Source organism: Bombina bombina, chromosome 7, assembly GCF_027579735.1.
Source record: "Bombina bombina isolate aBomBom1 chromosome 7, aBomBom1.pri, whole genome shotgun sequence".
NCBI lineage: Eukaryota > Metazoa > Chordata > Amphibia > Anura > Bombinatoridae > Bombina > Bombina bombina.
Genome location: NC_069505.1, coordinates 458,437,119 through 458,460,248, shown reverse-complemented (window position 1 = coordinate 458,460,248; position 23,130 = coordinate 458,437,119). Strand labels below are relative to the sequence as shown.

General features: G+C 44.2%; 1 protein-coding gene across 2 annotated transcripts in view; it reads right to left on the bottom strand.

The window, feature by feature from the left end:
* The window catches only part of LOC128666715 (oocyte zinc finger protein XlCOF7.1-like), an 80,937-nt gene extending 63,906 nt beyond the window's left edge, over window positions 1-17,031 (bottom strand). Inside the window, exons 1-2 of one of the 2 annotated variants that reach the window (XM_053721458.1) lie at window positions 16,983-17,031; window positions 9,284-9,406 (exon numbers count right to left, since the gene is read on the bottom strand). In XM_053721458.1, coding sequence (XP_053577433.1) covers window positions 9,284-9,361 — 78 coding nt within the window. In that variant the 5' untranslated portion in view covers window positions 9,362-9,406; window positions 16,983-17,031. Of the gene's footprint in view, window positions 1-9,283; window positions 9,407-16,971 lie in introns of both variants that reach the window. The other variant, XM_053721459.1, reaches the window with a different exon arrangement.
* Between the last annotated feature and the right edge of the window lie 6,099 nt (window positions 17,032-23,130).

Here is a 23,130-nt window from a genome sequence, read left to right as displayed (position 1 = left end):
TAGCACTGGTGGAGAAGACAGGAGTTGCAGCTTTATCTCAGGGTCTCTGTGTAACTGACACTGGACTCGCCAATACAAGACACAGCTGGTAGAATAGGGAGAGGAAGTTACTGTAGCGATAGTGAAGAAGACAGGAGTTGCAGCTTTATCTCAGGGTCTTGTGTGCTCTGACACTGGACTCACTAATACAAGAAACAGCTGGTAGAATAGGGAGAGGAAGTGACTGTAACGATGGTGGAGAAGACAGGAGTTGCAGCTTTATCTCAGGGTCTCTGTGTGCTGTGACACTGGACTCACCAATACAAGACACAGCTGGTAGAATAGGGAGAGGAAGTGAATGTAGCGCTGGTGAAGAAAGGAGTTGAAGCATTATTTCAGGGTCTTGTGTGCTGTGACACTGGACTCACCAATACAAGACACAGCTGGTAGAATAGGGAGAGGAAGTGACTGGAGCGCTGGTTGAGAAGACAGGAGTTGTAGCTTTATCTCAGGGTCTCTGTGCTCTGACACTGGACACAGCTGGTAGAATAGGGAGAGGAAGTGACTGTAGCACTCGTGGAGAAGACAGGAGTTGCAGCTTTATCTCAGGGTCTCTGTGTAACTGACAATGGACTCGCCAATACAAGACAAAGCTGGTAGAATAGGGAGAGGAAGTGACTATAGTGATGGTGGAGAAGACAGGAGTTGCAGCTTTATCTCAGGGTCTCTGTGTGCTCTGACACTGGACTCACCAATACAAGAAACAGCCAGTAGAATAGGGGGAGGAAGTGACTATAGTGCTGGTGGAGAAGACAGGAGTTGCAGCTTTATCTCAGGGTCTTGTGTGCTGTGACACTGGACTCACCAATACAAGACACAGCTGGTAGAATAGGGGGAGGAAGTGACTATAGTGCTGGTGGAGAAGACAGGAGTTGCAGCTTTATCTCAGGGCCTTGTGTGCTCTGACACTGGACTCACTAATACAAGAAACAGCTGGTAGAATAGGGAGAGGAAGTGAATGTAGTGCTGGTGAAGAAAGGAGTTGAAGCATTATCTCAGGGTCTTGTGTGCTGTGACACTGGACTCACCAATACAAGAAACAGCTGGAAGAATAGGGAGAGGAAGTGACTGTAGCACTGGTGGAGAAGACAGGAGTTGCAGCTTTATCTCAGGGTCTCTGTGCTCTGACACTGGACACAGCTGGTAGAATAGGGAGAGGAAGTGACTGTAGCACTGGTGGAGAAGACAGGAGTTGCAGCTTTATTTCAGGGTCTCTGTGTAACTGACACTGGATTCACCAATACAAGACACAGCTGGTAGAATAGGGAGAGGAAGTGACTGTATCGATGGTGAAGAAGACAGGAGTTGCAGATTTATCTCAGGGTCTCTGTGTGCTCTGACACTGGACTCACCAATACAAGAAACAGCTGGAAGAATAGGGAGAGGAAGTGACTGTAGCACTGGTGGAGAAGACAGGAGTTGCAGCTTTATCTCAGGGTCTCTGTGTAACTGACACTGGACTCACCAATACAAGACACAGCTGGTAGAATAGGGAGAGGAAGTGACTGTATCGATGGTGAAGAAGACAGGAGTTGCAGCTTTATCTCAGGGTCTCTGTGTGCTCTGACACTGGACTCACCAATACAAGTCACAGCTGGTAGAATAGGGAGAGGAAGTGACTGTAGCACTGGTGGAGAAGACAGGAGTTGCAGCATTATCTCAGGGTCTCTGTGTAACTGACACTGGACTCGCCAATACAAGACACAGCTGGTATAATAGGGAGAGGAAGTGACTGTAGTGCTGGTGGAGAAGAGAGGAGTTGCAGCTTTATCTCAGGGTCTCTGTGGGCTCTGACACTGGACTCACTAATACAAGAAACAGCTGGTAGAATAGGGAGAGGAAGTGACTGTAGCGCTGGTGAAGAAGACAGGAGTTGCAGCTTTATCTCAGGGTCTTGTGTGCTCTGACATTGGACTCACTAATACAAGAAACAGCTGGTAGAATAGGTAGAGGAAGTGACTGTAGCGCGGGTGGTGAAGACAAGAGTTGCAGCTTTTTCTCAGGGTCTTGTGTGCTGTGACACTGGACTCACCAATACAAGACACAGCTGGTAGAATAGGGAGAGCAAGTGACTGTAGCACTGGTGGAGAAGACAGGAGTTGCAGCTTTATCTCAGGGTCTCTGTGTGCTCTGACACTGGACTCACCAATACAAGACACAGCTGGTAGAATAGGGAGAGGAAGTGACTGTAGCGCTGGTTGTGAAGACAGGAGTTGCAGCTTTATCTCAGGGTCTTGTGTGCTGTGACACTGGACTCACCAATACAAGACACAGCTGGTAGAATAGGGAGAGGAAGTGACTGTAGCGCTGGAGGAGAAGACAGGAGTTGCAGCTTTATCTCAGGGTCTTGTGTGCTCTGACACTGGACTTGCTAATACAAGAAACAGCTGGTAGAATAGGGAGAGGAAGTGACTGTAACGCTGGTGGAGAAGACAGGAGTTTCAGCTTTATCTCAGGGTCTCTGTGTAACTGACACTGGACTCGCCAATACAAGACACAGCTGGTAGAATAGGGAGAGGAAGTGACTGTATTGATGGTGGAGAAGACAGGAGTTGCAGCTTTATCTCAGGGTCTCTGTGTAACTGACACTGGACTCACCAATACAAGACACAGCTTGTAGAATAGGGAGAGGAAGTGACTGTAGCACTGGAGGAGAAGACAGGAGTTGCAGCTTTATCTCAGGCTCTTGTGTGCTCTGACACTGGACTTGCTAATACAAGAAACAGGTGGTAGAATAGGGAGAGGAAGTGACTGTAACGCTGGTGGAGAAGACAGGAGTTGCAGCTTTATTTCAGGGTCTCTGTGTAACTGACACTGGACTCACCAATACAAGAAACAGCTGGAAGAATAGGGAGAGGAAGTGACTGTAGCACTGGTGGAGAAGACAGGAGTTGCAGCTTTATTTCAGGGTCTCTGTGTAACTGACACTGGACTCACCAATACAAGAAACAGCTGGAAGAATAGGGAGAGGAAGTGACTGTAGCACTGGTGGAGAAGACAGGAGTTGCAGCTTTATCTCAGGGTCTCTGTGTAACTGACACTGGACTCGCCAATACAAGACACAGCTGGTAGAATAGAGAGAGGAAGTGACTGTAGCACTGGTGGAGAAGACAGGAGTTGCAGCATTATCTCAGGGTCTCTGTGTAACTGACAATGGACTCGCCAATACAAGACACAGCTGGTATAACAGGGAGAGGAAGTGACTGTAGTGCTGGTGGAGAAGACAGGAGTTGCAGCTTTATCTCAGTGTCTCTGTGGGCTCTGACACTGGACTCATCAATACAAGACACAGCTGGTAGAATAGGGAGAGGAAGTGACTGTAGCGCTGGTGGAGAAGACAGGAGTTGCAGCTTTATCTCAGGGTCTTGTGTGCTCTGACACTGGACTCACTAATACAAGAAACAGCTGGTAGAATAGGGAGAGGAAGTGACTGTAGCGCTGGTGAAGAAGACAGGCGTTGCAGCTTTATCTCAGGGTCTTGTGTGCTCTGACACTGGACTCACTAATACAAGAAACAGCTGGTAGAATAGGGAGATGAAGTGACTGTAGCGCTGGAGAAGACAGGAGTTGCAGCTTTATCTCAGGGTCTTGTGTGCTCTGACACAGGACTCACCAATACAAGAAACAGCTGGTAGAATAGGGAGATGAAGTGACTGTAGCGCTGGAGAAGACAAGAGTTGCAGCTTTATTTCAGGGTCTTGTGTGCTGTGACACTGGACTCACCAATACAAGACACAGCTGGTAGAATAGGGAGAGGAAGTGACTGTAGCACTGGTGGAGAAGACAGGAGTTGCAGCTTTATCTCAGGGTCTCTGTGTGCTGCGACACTGGACTCACCAATACAAGACACAGCTGGTAGAATAGGGAGAGGAAGTGAATGTAACGCTGGTGGAGAAGACAGGAGTTGCAGCTATATCTCAGGGTCTCTGTGTGCTGTGACACTGGACTCGCCAATACAAGAAACAGCCACAGCAGAAAACTTCATGTGTGGTAATATTTGTGGAATTGGCAGATTTCCACTGTCTTCACGAGCACTGAATGATCCGGCAGCTGTTCCTAACTTTACTTGGACAGAAAACAAAGTGAGGCGCAGTCTGTGACAGACCCCTCTGTCAAGCTCCCTATGGATTATGGATTTGGGCATTATGTTAAGTCACCCTGTGCCCATTATAGGTACAGGGTGTGAATCCAACAGTACTGGAGGGGTTAACTCTCCTCTTGTTCAGTTTTGAGAAACTGTATTTTCTGAGACAGGTTTCCTGGAATCAGCTATTTTTTACTGTAATTAGGTTTAGGTGATAAGCGTTCACCTTGTTTAATCACCTCCAGAGTCCAGACTGCAAGGTGCCAGGAAGGAATCCATTGTTTTCTTGTGTTTGACTGTTTATTTGGTTACGTAATGTAATTCTATTGTATTCTGTAAAAGGGCGTCTCCCCTCTATCTAATGTACTATACTCGTCCAATCTCCCATCTGGTCCCGTAGGGGAGTGTCCACCAGGTGGGAGACCTGCATAAATACCGGGCATATAGCCCTCAATAAAGTAGATTTTCTGTTTTACCCTCAAGACGGAGCTTGGTCTCCTGTTTGGGGGGAATTAACTGGGTTCGTGTGTTGCTGATCCCGTATTCAGGGCATCTTTCATCTAGTATTAACCCTCGATATCAGGGTTATACTATAACAATTGGTGGCAAGCTACGGGATGGTCCTCATCGCCCAGAAGAGATACTCATTTCCGGACCTAATGGGAATACCGTATGAAAGGCTGAAAAGAGCCACCCTTAAAGACCTGCTAGAACAACGGGGCCGAAAGGCCAGTAACCTCAGCTGGTAGAATAGGGAGAGGAAGTGACTGTAGCGCTGATTGAGAAGACAGGAGTAACAGCTTTATCTCAGGGTCTTGTGTGCGCTGACACTGGACTCACCAATACAAGAAACAGCTGGTAGAATAGGGAGAGGAAGTGACTGTAGCGCTGGTGGAGAAGACAGGAGTTGCAGCTTTATCTCAGGGTCTCTGTGCTCTGACACTGGACTCACCAATACAAGAAACAGCTGGTAGAATAGGGAGAGGAAATTACTGTAGCGCTGGTGGAGAAGACAGGAGTTGTAGCTTTATCTCAGGGTCTTGTGTGCTCTGACACTGGACTCACCAATACAGGACACAGCTGGTAGAATAGGGAGAGGAAGTGACTGTAGCTCTGGTGGAGAAGACAGGAGTTGCAGCTTTATCTCAGGGTCTTGTGTGCTCTGACACTGGACTCACTAATACAAGAAACAGCTGGTAGAATAGGGAGAGGAAGTGACTGTAGCGTTGGTGAAGAAGAAAGGAGTTGCAGCTTTATCTCAGGGTCTCTGTGTGCTCTGACACTGGACTCACCAATACAAGACACAGCTGGTAGAATAGGGAGAGGAAGTGACTGTAGCGCTGGTGGAGAAGACAGGAGTTGCAGCTTTATCTCAGGGTCTTGTGTGCTGTGACACTGGACTCACCAATTGTTACAAACTGCTATTTGTAAATGGCCCTTTAAAATGGAAGATTGCCCTGCTTCCCTGGATTGTGGAGAAGCCTATTTGCCAGCCTCCTTCCTCATGACTATGGCCCCTGGAAGATTGTGCCCCTGAGAACGTATTAACTTTTATTGGGTGTGTATGGCCCTTTAAGAACCGTCTGGGGACATATTGTGACTTTGGAGAACAATGCCCCTTTAAGACTATGTCCCCAGACCTGTAAAATAACTTGTCCCTGGCTTTCTCCCACTTGGTTCAGTAAATAGGGCTTACTGAACCAAGTACCACACAGGCAGAGTGTTCCACAGAAAGGGAGCACTGTTACAAAAGCATTAGTTTTCATTGTGTGCCATTAAGTGCTATGTGACAGACCCTTCGGTCAGAACTAAAGAGTTAACTTTGTTCAGCTTCAAGAAGCTACTTTCTAAATGCAAGTTTGCTGGCATCAGCTCTAATTAAGTTTAGTGATAAACATTCCCATTGTCTAATCACCTCCAGAGTCAGCCTGCTGTTGATAAGATGGACTGCATTGTTTTCTTGTGTGTAACTTGTTATCTGCTGAAGTAATGTAATTCTACTATGGCCTGTCAAAGGGCGTTGTCTCTCTATCTAAATGTATCAAATATGTGATTGGGGATTTTATGCCTCCCCCTGAGAGTGTCCTTTTTTTGCATGTAACCTCAATAAAAAGCAGGCTGTGTGTTCCAGCACATCAGACCTTTTTCTGACCCTCTAACTTGCAGCCTTGACTCATGTTTGTAGGGGACCGCTATAATCACTACAGGGATTGCTATGCTCTTCATACTCCCTTAGCTACTGAGCTCTTGTAAAAGCTCTTGTTCCTGATCCTGCTTCACGCTACAGAAGGAAGAGGTTCACCTACTGGAGCCTGGTCGTAGGTCCAGGGCGCAGAGCAGACGGCAAGATACCAGCCCAGCAGCGGTGGTTCGTAGAGTCCGCATTACTTATGGTGGCTACGCAGTAGTCTATGGTGTCTACGGTGCTGATGATCCTTTGGTGAGCACTAGGAGCATCCTTTTCTACGGTCCAACTTCCAGCCAGCCTGGAGGCAACCGTAACACCAATACAAGACACAGCTGGTAGAATAGGGAGAGGAAGTGACTGTAGCACTGGTGGAGAAGACAGGAGTTGCAGCTATATCTCAGGGTCTCTGTGTGCTCTGACACTGGACTCACCAATACAAGACACAGCTGGTAGAATAGGGAGAGGAAGTGACTGTAACGCTGGTGGAGAAGACAGGAGTTGCAGCTATATCTCAGGGTCTCTGTGTGCTGTGACACTGGACTCGCCAATACAAGAAACAGCCACAGCAGAAAACTTCATGTGTGGTAATATTTGTGGAATTGGCAGATTTCCACTGTCTTCACGAGCACTGAATGATCCGGCAGCTGTTCCTAACTTTACTTGGACAGAAAACAAAGTGAGGCGCAGTCTGTGACAGACCCCTCTGTCAACCTCCCTATGGATTATGGATTTGGGCATTATGTTAAGTCACTCTGTGCCCATTATAGGTACAGGGTGTGAATCCAACAGTACTGGAGGGGTTAACTCTCCTCTTGTTCAGTTTTGAGAAACTGTATTTTCTGAGACGGGTTTCCTGGCATCAGCTATTTTTTACTGTAATTAGGTTTAGGTGATAAGCGTTCACTTTGTTTAATCACCTCCAGAGTCCAGACTGCAAGGTGCCAGGAAGGAATCCATTGTTTTCTTGTGTTTGACTGTTTATTTGGTTACGTAATGTAATTCTATTGTATCCTGTACAAGGGCGTCTTCCCTCTATCTAATGTAATATACTCGTCCAATCTCCCATCTGGTCCCCTAGAGGAGTGTCCACCAGGTGGGAGACCTGCATAAATACCGGGCATATAGCCCTCAATAAAGTAGATTTTCTGTTTTACCCTCAAGACGGAGCTTGGTCTTGTGTTTGGGGGGAATTAACTGGGTTCGTGTGTTGCTGATCCCGTATTCAGGGCATCTTTCATCTGGAATTAACCCTCGATATCAGGGTTATACTATAACAATTGGTGGCAAGCGACGAGATGGTCCTCATCGCCCATAAGAGCACCTACACATCCGGACCTAATGGGAATACCGTATGAAAGGCTGAAAAGAGCCACCCTTAAAGACCTGCTTGAACAACGGGGCCGACAGGCCAGTAACCTCAGGAAGAGGGAGATTATTAAAATACTGACCGAGATGGACGGAGTACCAGGGACCGAAGGAACCAATGAGCCCAGCATATCAGACAGAACTCCCGAAGAAGCAAGCTTTGACCGGGCGGTTAAAATAAGACTGGCACATTATGGCCCCAACCCGACTGCCGAAATTATCGACCAGGTCATAGCAGCTGTGGAGGCCAACCTACTTCACCAAAGCGGCGCTGCAGCAGCCCAAGTCACAGCAACCCCAGTGGAAAAGAGAAAAGTACATTTTGCAGCTTTTAAAAACTTCATGGAAACAGAAGGAAAGATTGATGGGTACCTTGCGGATTTTGAGAGGCAATGTGCCCTACACAAGGTACCCGCAGAGGACTGGGTCACAATATTATCTGGAAAATTATCCGGCCGGGCCAGCAAGGCTTTTCGGGCCATTCCAGATGAGGAAGTCGGGGATTATAATGCTGTAAAAGAGGCGCTGCTCTCTAGGTATGCAATTACACCAGAGGCATACAGGAGACTGTTCAGAGACACGGTTAAACTAGCTGGAGATTCCTACGTCGAGTGGGCATGTAAGGTGCACCGCACAGCAGCTCACTGGTTAGCGGGGTGCCAAGCCGTATCTGGGGAAGAGGTGCTGCAGCTATTCCTGTTGGAACACTGCTTCGATACGTTATCCGCAGGAGTTAGAGAGTGGGTTTTGTTGGTGCTGTAGTACTGCAAGAAAACCATTGGGAACTAATGTTCTATATATTTTGTTTTGGGTATTAAGCAGGGGGAACCTTGGGTTGTGGAAAAAGTTTGTGCCACTGGACTCATGTAAAAGGGTATTGTGAATGCTTACATTATTTGGTAATTATGATAGTGTCATGCAGGGGAGTACTAGTGTTGTTTAGATTTACTTTACAGTGAAGGATTGTACATGGGCCCCTGGGTGCTGGGGGAGGTTTTGCAGTGTAGGAATGTGCAAGGACCCCTGAATGCTGGAGAGGTGCAGTGGATAGTTGTGCAGGGCCCCTAGGTGCTAGATAGGTTTTGTTATGGGATTGTGCATGGCCCCCTGGATGCTGAGGCAGGTTTTGCAGTGAATAGCTGTGCAGGGGCCGCTGGCTGCTAATAAGAGACCTTGCAGTGGAGAGTTAGGCAGGGGTCCCTGGGGAGGTGGAGTGGATAGTTGTGAAGGAGCCCTTAGGTGCTAGGGGGGCTGAGGGAGGATTTTGCACTGGAGGGTTGTGAAGGGATATAGGTCTGGTAGATTAGAAGCAGCACAGTAAATAGGACCAGTGTCGCATGACATTACCCAGCAGCACAGTAAATAGGACCAGTGTCACATGACATTACAGAGCAGCACACTAAATAGGACCAGTGTCACATGACATTAAAGAGCAGCACAGTAAATAGGACTAGCGTCAAATGACATTACCCAGCAGCACAGTAAATAGGACCAGTGTCACATGACATTACCCAGCAGCACAGTAAATAGGACCAGTTTCACATGACATTACCCAACAGCACAGTAAATAGGACCAGTGTTACATGACATTACCCAGCAGCCCTCACCTCTCCGGTCAGCAGGCAGATGATGCCCAGGGCCTGACTCAGGAACTGCTCTGCCATCTGCTTCCTGTATTTGTTCATCTTGTTTATCGTCAGTGACTGAGTCAGATGCTATAAATGTGACACCTGCAAGAAGAAAGGAAGACGGTATAAATGAGAGATGGGAAAGACTCAGAGCTCTTCCTGTATTTATATTATGGTAACAAGATGATTATGTGATATTGTGTGTTTCACTTATGTACAATCTAATACTACAACAGCTGCATGTAGAGCAGATACCACAGTGACAAAATGTGACAATCTATATACAGCATGTTTTGCCAAACATCATGAGGTGACACATTTATTTAATATTTAAAAAAAAAAAACATCATACGAAGCAGAATGTGACTGTATACTGTAGAGCTTGATTCATGAGAAGCAGAAGATGACTGTATACCGTAGAGCTTGATTCATGAGAAGCAGAAGGTGACTGTATACCGTAGAGCTTGATTCATGAGAAGCAGAAGGTGACTGTATACCGTAGAGCTTGATTCATGAGAAGCAGAAGGTGACTGTATACCGTAGAGCTTGATTCATGAGAAGCAGAAGGTGACTGTATACCGTAGAGCTTGATTCATGAGAAGCAGAAGGTGACTGTATACCGTAGAGCTTGATTCATGAGAAGCAGAAGGTGACTGTATACCGTAGAGCTTGATTCATGAGAAGCAGAAGGTGACTGTATACCGTAGAGCTTGATTCATGAGAAGCAGAAGGTGACTGTATACAGTAGAGCTTGATTCATGAGAAGCAGAAGGTGACTGTATACAGTAGAGCTTGATTCATGAGAAGCAGAAGATGACTGTATACAGTAGAGCTTGATTCGTGAGAAGCAGAAGATGACTGTATACAGTAGAGCTTGATTCGTGAGAAGCAGAAGGTGACTGTATACAGTAGAGCTTGATTCATGAGAAGCAGAAGGGTGACTGTATACTGTAGATCTTGATTCATGAGAAGCAGAAGGTGACTGTATACAGTAGAGCTTGATTCATGATAAGCAGAAGGGTGACTGTACAGTATACAGTAGAGCTTGATTCATGAGAAGCAGAAGGGTGACTGTATACTGTAGATCTTGATTCATGAGAAGCAGAAGGTGACTGTATACAGTAGAGCTTGATTCATGAGAAGCAGAAGGTGACTGTATACCGTAGAGCTTGATTGATGAGAAGCAGAAGAGTGACTATATACAGGAGAGCTTGATTGATGAGAAGCAGAAGGTGACTGTATACAGTAAAGCTTGATTCATGAGAAGCAGAAGGTGACTGTATACAGTAAAACTTGATTCATGAGAAGCAGAAGGTGACTGTATACAGTAGAGCATGATTCATGAGAAGCAGAAGAGTGACTGTATACAGTAGAGCTTGATTCATGATAAGCAGAAGGGTGACTGTATACAGTAAAGCTTGATTCATGAGAAGCAGAAGAGTGACTGTATACAGTAGAGCTTGATTCATGAGAAGCAGACGGTGACTGTATACAGTAGAGCTTGATTCATGAGAAGCAGAAGAGTGACTGTATACAGTAGAGCTTGATTCAAGAGAAGCAGAAGGGTGACTGTATACAGTAGAGCTTGATTCATGAGAAGCAGAAGGGTGACTGTATACAGTAGAGCTTGATTCATGAGAAGCAGAAGGTCACTGTAGACAGTAGAGCTTGATTCATGAGAAGCAGAAGAGTGACTGTATACAGGAGAGCTTAATTCATGAGAAGCAGAAGGTGACTGTATACAGTAGAGCTTTATTCATGAGAAGCAGAAGGTGACTGTATACAGTAGAGCTTGATTAATGAGAAGCAGAAGGGTGACTGTATACAGGAGAGCTTGATTCATGAGAAGCAGAAGGTGACTGTATACAGTAGAGCTTGATTCATGAGAAGCAGGTGACTGTATACAGTAGAGCTTGATTCATGAGAAGCAGGTGACTGTATACAGTAGAGCTTAATTCATGAGAAGCAGAAGGTGACTGTATACAGTAGAGCTTAATTCATGAGAAGCAGAAGGTGACTGTATACAGTAGAGCTTAATTCATGAGAAGCAGAAGATGACTGTATACAGTAGAGCTTAATTCATGAGAAGCAGAAGATGACTGTATACAGTAGAGCTTAATTCATGAGAAGCAGAAGATGACTGTATACAGTAGAGCTTGATTCATGATAAGCAGAAGAGTGACTGTATACAGTAGAGCTTGATTCATGATAAGCAGATGGTGACTGTATACAGTAGAGCTTGATTCATGAGAAGCAGAAGGGTGACTGTATACTGTAGAGCTTGATTCATGAGAAGCAGAAGGGTGACTGTATACAGTAGAGCTTGATTCATGAGAAGCAGAAGGGTGACTGTATACTGTAGAGCTTGATTCATGAGAAGCAGAAGGTGACTGTATACAGTAGAGCTTGATTCATGAGAAGCAGAAGGTGACTGAATACAGTAGAGCTTGATTCATGAGAAGCAGAAGGTGACTGTATACAGTAGAGCTTGATTCATGAGCAGCAGAAGGGTGACTGTATACAGTAGAGCTTGATTCATGAGAAACGGAAGGTGAATGTATACTGTAGAGCTTGATTCATGAGAAGCAGAAGGGTGACTGTATACTATAGAGCTTGATTCATGATAAGCAGATGGTGACTGTATACAGTAGAGCTTGATTCATGAGAAGCAGAAGGGTGACTGTATACTATAGAGCTTGATTCATGAGAAACGGAAGGTGAATGTATACTGTAGAGCTTGATTCATGAGAAGCAGAAGGGTGACTGTATACCGTAGAGCTTGATTCATGAGAAGCAGAAGGTGACTGAATACAGTAGAGCTTGACTCATGAGAAGCAGAAGGTGACTGTATACTGTAGAGCTTGATTCATGAGAAGCAGAAGGTGACTGTATACAGTAGAGCTTGATTCATGAGAAGCAGAAGATGACTGTATACAGTAGAGCTTTATTCATGAGAAGCGGAAGGTGACTGTATACAGTAGAGCTTGATTCATGAGAAGCAGAAGATGACTGTATACCGTAGAGGTTGATTCATGAGAAGCAGAAGGGTGACTGTATACAGTAGAGCTTGATTCATGAGAAGCAGAAGGTGACTGTATACAGTAGAGTTTGTCTGACCTGCTATCTGCCAAGACCCTTAGTCATGTCCTGGGACTTATCTAATGAGTTGGAAGAGTGTTATTTAAATCACTTCTCAGCGGCTGGGTCCTTACCCAGACAGACGCTAATCTCACGACTAGGAGAGTTACAATCCAGGTTCAGTTGTGCAGTTACATAGCCTCAGCTGTGTGTGTACTGAAGATTGCCAGACAATGAAGTGCAGAGGGGCTTCCAACCCTGAGTTCAGTGACAAAAGTTGCTCTGAGCTGCTGGACTTTTGCCCCTCCGTCTCTTGTTGTGTGACCCTCACTAAATAGCCCTGTGTGACCCTCACTAAATAGCCCTGTGTGACTCTCACTAAATAGCCCTGTGTGACCCTCACTAAATAGCCCTGTGTGACCCTCACTAAATAGCCCTGTGTGACCCTCACTAAATAGCCCTGTGTGACCCTCACTAAATAGCCCTGTGTGACCCTCACTAAATAGCCCTGTGTGACTCTCACTAAATAGCCCTGTGTGACCCTTACTAAATAGCCCTGTGTTACCCTTACTAAATAGCCCTGTGTGACCCTCACTAATTAGCCCTGTGTGACCCTCACTAATTAGCCCTGTGTGACCCTCACTAAATAGCCCTGTGTGACCCTCACTAAATAGCCCTGTGTGACCCTCACTAAATAGCCCTGTGTGACCCTCACTAAATAGCCCTGTGTGACCCTCACTAAATAACCCTGTGTGACCCTCACTAAATAACCCTGTGTGACCCTCACTAAATAGCCCTGTGTGACCCTCACTAAATAGCCCTGACATCACTAAATAGCCCTGTGTGACCCTCACTAAATAGCCCTGTGTGACCCTCACTAAATAGCCCTGTGTGACTCTCACTAAATAGCCCTGTGTGACTCTCACTAAATAGCCCTGTGTGACTCTCACTAAATAGCCCTGTGTGACTCTCACTAAATAGCCCTGTGTGACTCTCACTAAATAGCCCTGTGTGACTCTCACTAAATAGCCCTGTGTGACTCTCACTAAATAGCCCTGTGTGACTCTCACTAAATAGCCCTGTGTGACTCTCACTAAATAGCCCTGTGTGACTCTCACTAAATAGCCCTGTGTGACTCTCACTAAATAGCCCTGTGTGACTCTCACTAAATAGCCCTGTGTGACCCTCACTAAATAGCCCTGTGTGACTTTCACTAAATAGCCCTGTGTGACCCTCACTAAATAGCCCTGTGTGACTCTCACTAAGTCACACAGGGCTAATTAGTAAGAGTCACACAGGGCTAATCTCACTAAATAGCCCTGTGTGACCCTCACTAAATAGCCCTGTGTGACCCTCGCTAAATAGCCCTGAGAATAGCCCTGTGTGACCCTCACTAAATAGCCCTGTGTGACTCTCACTAAATAGCCATGTGTGACTCTCACTAAATAGCCATGTGTGACTCTCACTAAATAGCCATGTGTGACTCTCACTAAATAGCCATGTGTGACTCTCACTAAACAGCCCTGTGTGACCCTCACTAAACAGCCCTGTGTGACCCTCACTAAACAGCCCTGTGTGACCCTCACTAAACAGCCCTGTGTGACCCTCACTAAATAGCCCTGTGTGACCCTCACTAAATAGCCCTGTGTGACCCTCACTAAATAGCCCTGTGTGACCCTCACTAAATAGCCCTGTGTGACCCTCACTAAATAGCCCTGTGTGACCCTCACTAAATAGCCCTGTGTGACTCTCACTAAATAGCCCTGTGTGACCCTCACTAAATAGCCCTGTGTGACTCTCACTAAATAGCCCTGTGTGACCCTCACTAAATAGCCCTGTGTGACCCTCACTAAATAGCCCCGTGTGGCCCTCACTAAATAGCCCTGTGTGACTCTCACTAAATAGCCCTGTGTGACCCTCACTAAATAGCCCTGTGTGACATCACTAAAACTAAAGTGACATCACTAAATAGCCCTTTGTGACATCACCAGTCTTTACCTTTCCCCTTCCTGGTTGAGGAGACTGTGTGACTGTAGGGTACAGTGGTTTCACAGACAAACTGTACAGCAAACTACACATCACATAAACTGCAGTTAATCAGCACGTGTTGCCGTTTATATTTATATATTTTTGCATTAGTTTAATATTTTATCTTTTCTGCAACTATAAAAGGCAGGGACAAGCTATAAATGTATAAATATTCATAAATAACCAAAACAAATAATAAATCCCTTACACAAACCTTCCTAACCCAATCAGCACCTCTCTCTCACACACAGCCCCCTCACCAAATCAGCCCATCTCTCTCTCACACAGCCCCCCCCCCCTCAACCAAAGAGCACCTCTCTCCCTCACACAGCCCCCCTCACCCAATCAGCACCTCTCTCCCTCACACAGCCCCCCTCACCCAATCAGCACCTCTCTCCCTCACACAGCCCCCCTCACCCAATCAGCACCTCTCTCCCTCACACAGCCCCCCTCACCCAATCAGCACCTCTCTCCCTCACACAGCCCCCCTCACCCAATCAGCACCTCACCCAATCAGCACCTCTCTCCCTCACACAGCCCCCCTCACCCAATCAGCACCTCTCTCCCTCACACAGCCCCCCCCTCACCCAATCAGCAGCTCTCTCCCTCACACAGCCCCCCTCACCCAATCAGCACCTCTCTCCCTCACACAGCCCCCCTCACCCAATCAGCACCTCTCTCCCTCACACAGCCCCCCTCACCCAATCAGCACCTCTCTCCCTCACACAGCCCCCCTCACCCAATCAGCACCTCTCTCCCTCACACAGCCCCCCTCACCCAATCAGCACCTCTCTCCCTCACACAGCCCCCCTCACCCAATCAGCACCTCTCTCCCACACACAGCCCCCCTCACCCAATCAGCAACTCTCTCCCTCACACAGCCCCCCTCACCCAATCAGCACCTCTCTCCCTCACACAGCCCCCCTCACCCAATCAGCACCTCTCTCCCTCACACAGCCCCCCTCACCCAATCAGCATCTCTCTCCCTCACACAGCCCCCCTCACCCAATCAGCACCTCTCTCCCTCACACAGCCCCCCTCACCCAATCAGCACCTCTCTCCCTCACACAGCCCCCCTCACCCAATCAGCACCTCTCTCCCTCACACAGCCCCCCTCACCCAATCAGCTCCCATCTCCCTCACACAGCCCCCCTCACCCAATCAGCACCTCTCTCCCTCACACAGCCCCACCCAATCAGCACCTCTCTCCCTCACACAGCCCGCCCCACCCAATCAGCACCTCTCTCCCTCACACAGCCCCCTCACCCAATCAGCACCTCTCTCTCTCACCCAATCAGCCCCTCTCTCCCTCACACAGCCCCCCTCACCCAATCAGCACCTCTCTCTCTCACCCAATCAGCACCTCTCTCCCTCACACAGCCCCCTCACCCAATCAGCACCTCTCTCCCTCACACAGCCCCCCTCACCCAATCAGCCCCTCTCTCCCTCACACAGCCCCCCTCGCCCAATCAGACCCTCTCTCCCTCACACAGCCCCCCCCTCACCCAATCAGCACCTCTCTCCCTCACACAGCCCCCCTCACCCAATCAGCACCTCTTTCCCTCACCCTCATAGACATCTCCTTAACCATCCAAACCCCCTCTTCCTCACAGTCATCATCTTAACCTCTTAGACCCCCCTGCATCCCTAAACCCACTCTTTACCCTTTCAGCTCCCTGCATCCGCTCTTAACCCTTTCAGCCCCCTGCATCACTAAACCACTCTTAACCCTTTCAGCCCCCTGCATCACTAAACCACTCTTAACCCTTTCAGCTCCCTGCATCACTAAACCATTCTTAACCCTTTCAGCCCCTGCATCACTAAACCACTCTTAACCCTTTCAGCCCCCTGCATCACTAAACCACTCTTAACCCTTTCAGCTCCCTGCATCACATACCCCACTCTTAACCCTTTCAGCCCCCTGCATCACTAAACCACTCTTTACCCTTTCAGCCCCCTGCATCACTAAACCACTCTTTACCCTTTCAGCCCCCTGCATCACAAAACCACTCTTAACCCTTTCAGCCCCCTGCATCACTAAACCCACTCTTAACCCTTTCAGCCCCCTGCATCACTAAACCACTCTTTACCCTTTCAGCCCCCTGCATCAGTAAACCCACTCTTAACCCTTTCAGCCCCGTGCATCAGTAAACCCACTCTTAACCCTTTCAGCCCCGTGCATCACTAAACCACTCTTAACCCTTTCAGCCCCCTGCATCACTAAACCACTCTTTACCCTTACAGCCCCCTGCATCACAAAACCCACTCTTAACCCTTTCAGCCCCCTGCATCACTAAACCACTCTTAACCCTTTCAGCCCCCTGCATCACTAAACCCACTCTTAACCCTTTCAGCTCCCTGCATCACTAAACCCACTCTTAACCCTTTCCGCCCCCTGCATCCGCTCTTAACCTTTCCAGCCCCTGCATCACTAAACACAGTGTTAACCCGTTCAGCCCGGCATCACTAAACACAGTGTTAACCATTTCAGCCCCTCCTTCCCTCACACAAATGGTCAGCCCTCCTCTCACTGTCACACAGCCCCATTATCCCAGTCTCACCGGTCTCTTACTCGTAACAACAATGTATTATCTCTTTTCCCTCCGGATAGACTACTGATGATGATGTCACTGCAATCACGTGACTACAGAAGGTCCTACAACAGGATGGGATCTAGCTGCATCCGGTGAAGTTCTTTTGGGTTTCCTCACATTTCCGTGTCCCCTACTAGTGACGTCACGGCAGACATGAGGGTCAGAGGTCAGAAGTAGTTTCCTGTGTTCTCCCTGTTGTTTCCAAGTAGTTTGTTGTTATCTGTAACTAACCAGGTTAGTAACTCAGCCATAAACTAATGTGTTACATATAGGTGTGTAATGTATATCTATAACTGTGTGTATATAACTGTGTGTGTTTAATGTATGTGTATAACTGTGTGTGTAATATGTGTGTAATGTATATGTATTAGGGTGACCACATATCCAAACTGCCATTCAGGGACGCCCCCCAGCCCGCCCCCCTGGAAAGCCCCGCCCGGGCCGCCCCCCCCCCCCCCCCCCTCTGGACCGCAACCCCCCCAAAAAAAAGGTGATTTTGATACCTTTTTATTTTTGAGCCAAATTTTGAAAGGGGAAAAAAAACCACTTTAGACAGGTTTACACAATGTGTACCTGCTTTAACTAAGTCAGCTGTGGCATACTTTGTACATTACCCATCCATCCCATCAGGGATACTTATTTTCATGAGCGCACTGTATCGAATTTATGCTCTAGTGCTATAAACATATTTCTGCATGTGCAGTTTTTATTATTTGTGATTTCTGCCGCTAAGATTCTAGGTAGTGTCTACCTAAACATATTATACTTAATGTGTTCGACATCTCTTAAGAAATAGAAAAAGACGACAAAACAAGTTGCAATAAAAAAAAAGAATTTTTTATTGTTTTCTCACTGTACTCAAATCCTTACATATTAGACCACATGGTACGAGCTTAGTACCTTGTTTTCAACACTGATGTCTAAATGTGTATTTCTTGTCACTTTTTGCACATTGAAGGAGTTTTTTATTTTGTTTTACGAAGCTGTAAAAAGAATTACAACCCATGTCAAAATTTATTTTCACCTGAAGTTCCGATTTTATTAGCTCAATTCTACATCTATTTCTTGTGTCAGACCAGCACAATCCCATCATGCTGAAGACTCTTTCAACTGCTGCATTTGAGCATGGAATGCTGATGACAAATGCAACCACTTTCAAGAGGTTTGGAAGTTTCTCAGGTCCAGCTTTCATGAATATTGTTGACCATTTAACATCCATGTTGAGATCATCCTCCTCTTCAGTACTGTTAAAAATCGTTGCAAAGTGTGGACAAATACAAGCATATTCCTCATAAAGGTCATCTATTGAAAGAGAGTCTAAATTTAGAGCTTCAACTGCTGCCACCAGGTTATTAAATGTAAGGTTCTCCTTCAAGTTTAAGCACTGGATTTTAGATAAATAGTTGTTTTCTGAAAAATGAAACCACTGTTCTAAATATTGAACAGCTTTTTTATAAAAGTTTAGGAATTCTAATTCTATTTTTCTTGCTTGTAGATTAGGTAGTTTTTTTAAAGATTTCCCAACAAGGTATCCAAAAAAATGGTCTGTCTGTCTTTGGATTAGTTTGCCTTTCACTGTTGTCATGATCTCATAAACCTCAACTGCAATCAAGTCATTACGCTCCATTTTTAATATGGCCGTCTGAAAAATAGGCAAGCAGTTGTGTAAAAACTGGAGATATAACTCAGGAACTGATGGCGGGTCCTGTTCTATTGTCTCACTGTCTTCATCCACAATAAATTGCCATATAACTTTAGGCGTTTCATCCTCACCAATGCTTTGGAAGTAAGCTTTTACAGCTGGCCAATTTTTTAAAACTCTGTCAATTGTTGGATAAAGTGACAGCCATCTTGTTGGTACATGGCGAAGAAGTTCTGACCACTCAAGGTCAACAAAGTCAAACATTTCTTTCAGTGTGGCAACTCTCTTGGCTGATATTGAAAAATAATTATATAATTTTAAAATTAGACTTTCCACGTCAAAATTTAAAACATCTGAAGCCTTTTTAGCTGTATTATGGAGTATGTGAGCTGGGCAGCCAGCTGGCAATATCCGATCATTTACAGCATGAAGCTTCTGGTACACACCGTTATGCTTACCAAAGTTCACACTTGCATTGTCAGCAGAATATGCAGACATCATATCCACAGATAGGCCATTTGTTTTAAGCACATTTAAAATTTGCTCTGTAATTGAAGCAGCACTTTCATCACCTTCATAAAAATCCAACAAACTTGTTACCACTCCTTTGGAAGGTTTAAAGTAACGCAGAACTAAGGGGAAAAGTTTAGTGTGTCCATGGTTAGATGCATCTGATGCAACACTGAAATAAGCATAACTGTTTTTCAAATCGTTAACTACCGCTTCCACACTGTAAGGAGCCAGCATGTTTGTCACAATGGCTTCAGCTTTGGTTCGACCACATGACATCTTAGCGGCTTTAGCAGAATCCTGAAATATAACAGGAAGAAGTTTCATGGTGCAGTCCAAAGATCTATATGAATGACTGTGGCACACAGAATGGTAAACCATTGAGATTTCAGCTGCTATTATTTCTTCTTGCATTGCCATATCCTTAGAGGGAATCATGAATTTGGAAAGCATTCCACTTTGTTTTGCAGCCCGATCAGCATTTTTGTGACCTTCACTAGATATGTGAATTTTGATGTCACCTTCACCACCATGACCAATTCCAAACTCCCGCCTACACAGAGTACAATATGCTCTATGATAGTTACCAGTCACTGTGGTAATGCATGTGTAAGTTGTTTTCCATGAGTCTCGGAAACGGCACATTCGCTTTATCTTCTTTGATTTTGCTGCTCCAGAAGTCGAAGGCCCTTGTTCATCCCCGCTGCTATCCATATTAGCACCAATCGCACGATTCTGATCGCAGATGTTATATATATATATATATATATATATATATATATATATATATATATATAAATGAACAGCTAAAATTCTTTAAAAAAGGGACAGTAATGTCAAAATTAATCTTCCGTGAGTAACAGAGTATGTAATTTCAAATAACTTTACAACCTACTTCTATTATCAAATTTGCTTTGTTTTCTTTGTATCCATTGTTAAAGACTAAACTGAGATAGGATTATAGGGGCTTAGGAGCGTTCACATGTATATTACATTGGTACTCAGACAGACTGACAGGATGGTGCACGGTCAACATTCTTGATAATCTTTTACTGTCCCATAGTAGCTAGAAAAGCAAATGCTCTAAGCGTCTATACTTTTTTTGAAAAGCAACACTTCCCACAGAAAAAAGGTAGGTATGGAGTTGACTAGCTTAAACGTTCTAAAAACGTTTATTTAAAAAAGAATAAATTAAATGCCTATTCATCCCATTGTAGCTAAGTTAGTATAGACTAATAATATATGGAGAAAAAAAAAACTTAGTAGGAGAATAAAACTTGAATGTGACCGCAGAGTTTTATTCTCCTACTAAGTTTTTTTCTCTCCATATATTATTAGTCTATACTAACTTAGCTACATGGATTTGTTAAAATCTGCTGTACCAATTTTAGTAAAACCTATAAAAATAGATTCAGAACATAATACTTTCTTACCACTGTATCACATAAACTCTGCAAACATCTACGCAGGTGTTTCAGTGGTTTCTGGAAATAATGACTTCATTGTGGTCTGTTTTGATTGCATTAATCACTGTCACATACTGGCAGTTGACTTCTTTGATGTAAGGTGTTGCAAGCAGTCAGGACATTTTGGGAATCAGGCATGCTGAGAATTTATACAGGTAAATAGTACATACAGTATGTGTGAGTGTCTGTACTCATAGAGAGATGGGTGACTATCAGTGAGTGTGCATATTTATACAGGTAAATACTAAATATACACACTCACAGATAGTCACCTATCTCTCTATGAGTACAGACACTCACACATACTGTATGTACTATTTACCTGTATAAATATGCACACTCACTGATAGTAACTTACTAGTAAGTGACTATCAGTGAGTGTGCATATTTATACAGGTAAATAGTACATATGTGTGAGTGTCTGTACTCAGAGAGCTAGGTAAGTGACTATCAGTGTAAAATGAATTGTAAGCAAGTCTTGTCCAAATTAAAGGGATAGGTATAAGGCAATTAGAGTTTAATACAGTTATGAACTGATACAAAAATAAATAAATAAAAAATTAAGTCACAAACAGTAAGTCGGTCTATTATCTTGATTTCAGCACAATTAAATTACATGCTGATATGTTGCTGTTGCACCTAATTAAAATTATGTTTAAACTGAACCAATCAGCCTAATAATTATCTTAAAGGCGCATGAAACCCAAAAATGTTCTTTCATGATTTAGGTAGAACATACAATTGTAAGCATCTTTCAAATTTACTTCTATTATGTAATTTGTTTAATTCTCTTGGTATCATTTGTTGAAGGAGCAGCAATGCACTACTGGTTTCTAACTGAACACATGGGTGAGCCAATGACAATCAGTTTATATATGCAGCCACCAATCAGCAGCTAGAACCTAGGTGCTTTGCTGCTCCTGAGCTTGCCTAGATAAACCTTTCAGCAAAGAATAACAATAGAATGAAGCAAATTAAATAATAGAAGTAAATTGGAAAGTTATTTAAAATTGTATTTCTATCTCTAGAAAATATAGCCCTTTCCATTCAAATAGCTTGTCATAAACCATATACTGTACCTTTAAACCTTTATAAAAAATATTTATATTAATAATTTTTATCAGATGGTGTATATATGAGTGTACCAGATTTTTTTTGTGTTTTTTTAAAGTCTTCAGTCACGCTATCCTGGCAAGCGCAAATTTAGTTTGTGCTTGAATGAACGCATTTATTACAATTTGTAATACGCGTGCAAGCTAGTGCAGTCACCACTAGTAATCTAGCCCTCAGTCAGGTAAACTGGATCATTGGACATAAATTAAGAGGGAGAAAAAAAATAGGATAAACTGTCCCTTTAATTTCTGAAAAAAAGCAGGAAGTGCTGGCTGCCGCTGCATATGTGTTCACTCAGTTGCTACCTGACTAGTAAGGACACCTCCTGCAACTCTATTGGGTGGACAGGGCAAGCATTTACAAAAATAAACACATACAAATATTTACATATGTACAAAAACAACTGCTCTTGAAAAAACATATGTTTTTTTTTTTTAAATACGTCTAACCCTTTAACATGGCACAAATAAAAAATACATTTAATGGGTTTATTTTAGTATGCAGTTCCATAACGGTGCAGATACATTATTTAATTTTACCTCAATAAGTTATCTGGAACTGTTCCAAATAACTGACAAAAAATGACTGATCTATTGAGGTAAAATTAAATAATGTATCTGCACTGTTAGCAACACTGACATCAAAAATAGGTATCAACTCAAATGATTATAGTGATAACACTCCCTACATGAGGCTATGTAGATGGATCGTATCTGCTTTATGCAATATACATTAGACTAAAAAAGAATAGTATTTTAAAATAATAAAATATATTCCTTTATTCCTGGTTTATAACTGAATAAAGGAATATACAATATAGAAACCAGGAATAAAGGAATATATTTTATTATTTTAAAATACTATTCTTTCACCTGCATGGCATAATTTTTAGTCTAATGCATATTGCATATAGAAAGTTTCATAAACTAATTATCAAAGTTGTTCATCTATGGTTTATTGAGGTTTTTATATGAATAACACACATGATTAAACTAAAGCTATACTAAAAATTACTAACAGACAGACATACACAGAAAACCATCATCAAATGCCCTTGTTATTGACCGGTGGTAACAATAAACCAAACTATTTCCCTAAATGGAGTGAGTATGTAGTGAATTATGAGGGGCAATGAAGGGGAAGGGTACCAAGGGGAATAATAGGCAACTAAATAAATATGTGCGTCAGTCTTAGCTACTCTCTAAAGAGGCAGAATAGGAGCTAGTGGTCCAGACTCAGGACCTATGAGAGAAGGAAGAATAAGGGAGAGAGGAGGAGAAAAAAATGGCATATTGTTTTTACCAATTGTACAATATTTATATATTTTATGATATTGAAGTTTATACTAAAATATCATCATTTACTATTATGGTAAATAAGAATGTGAATACTCTT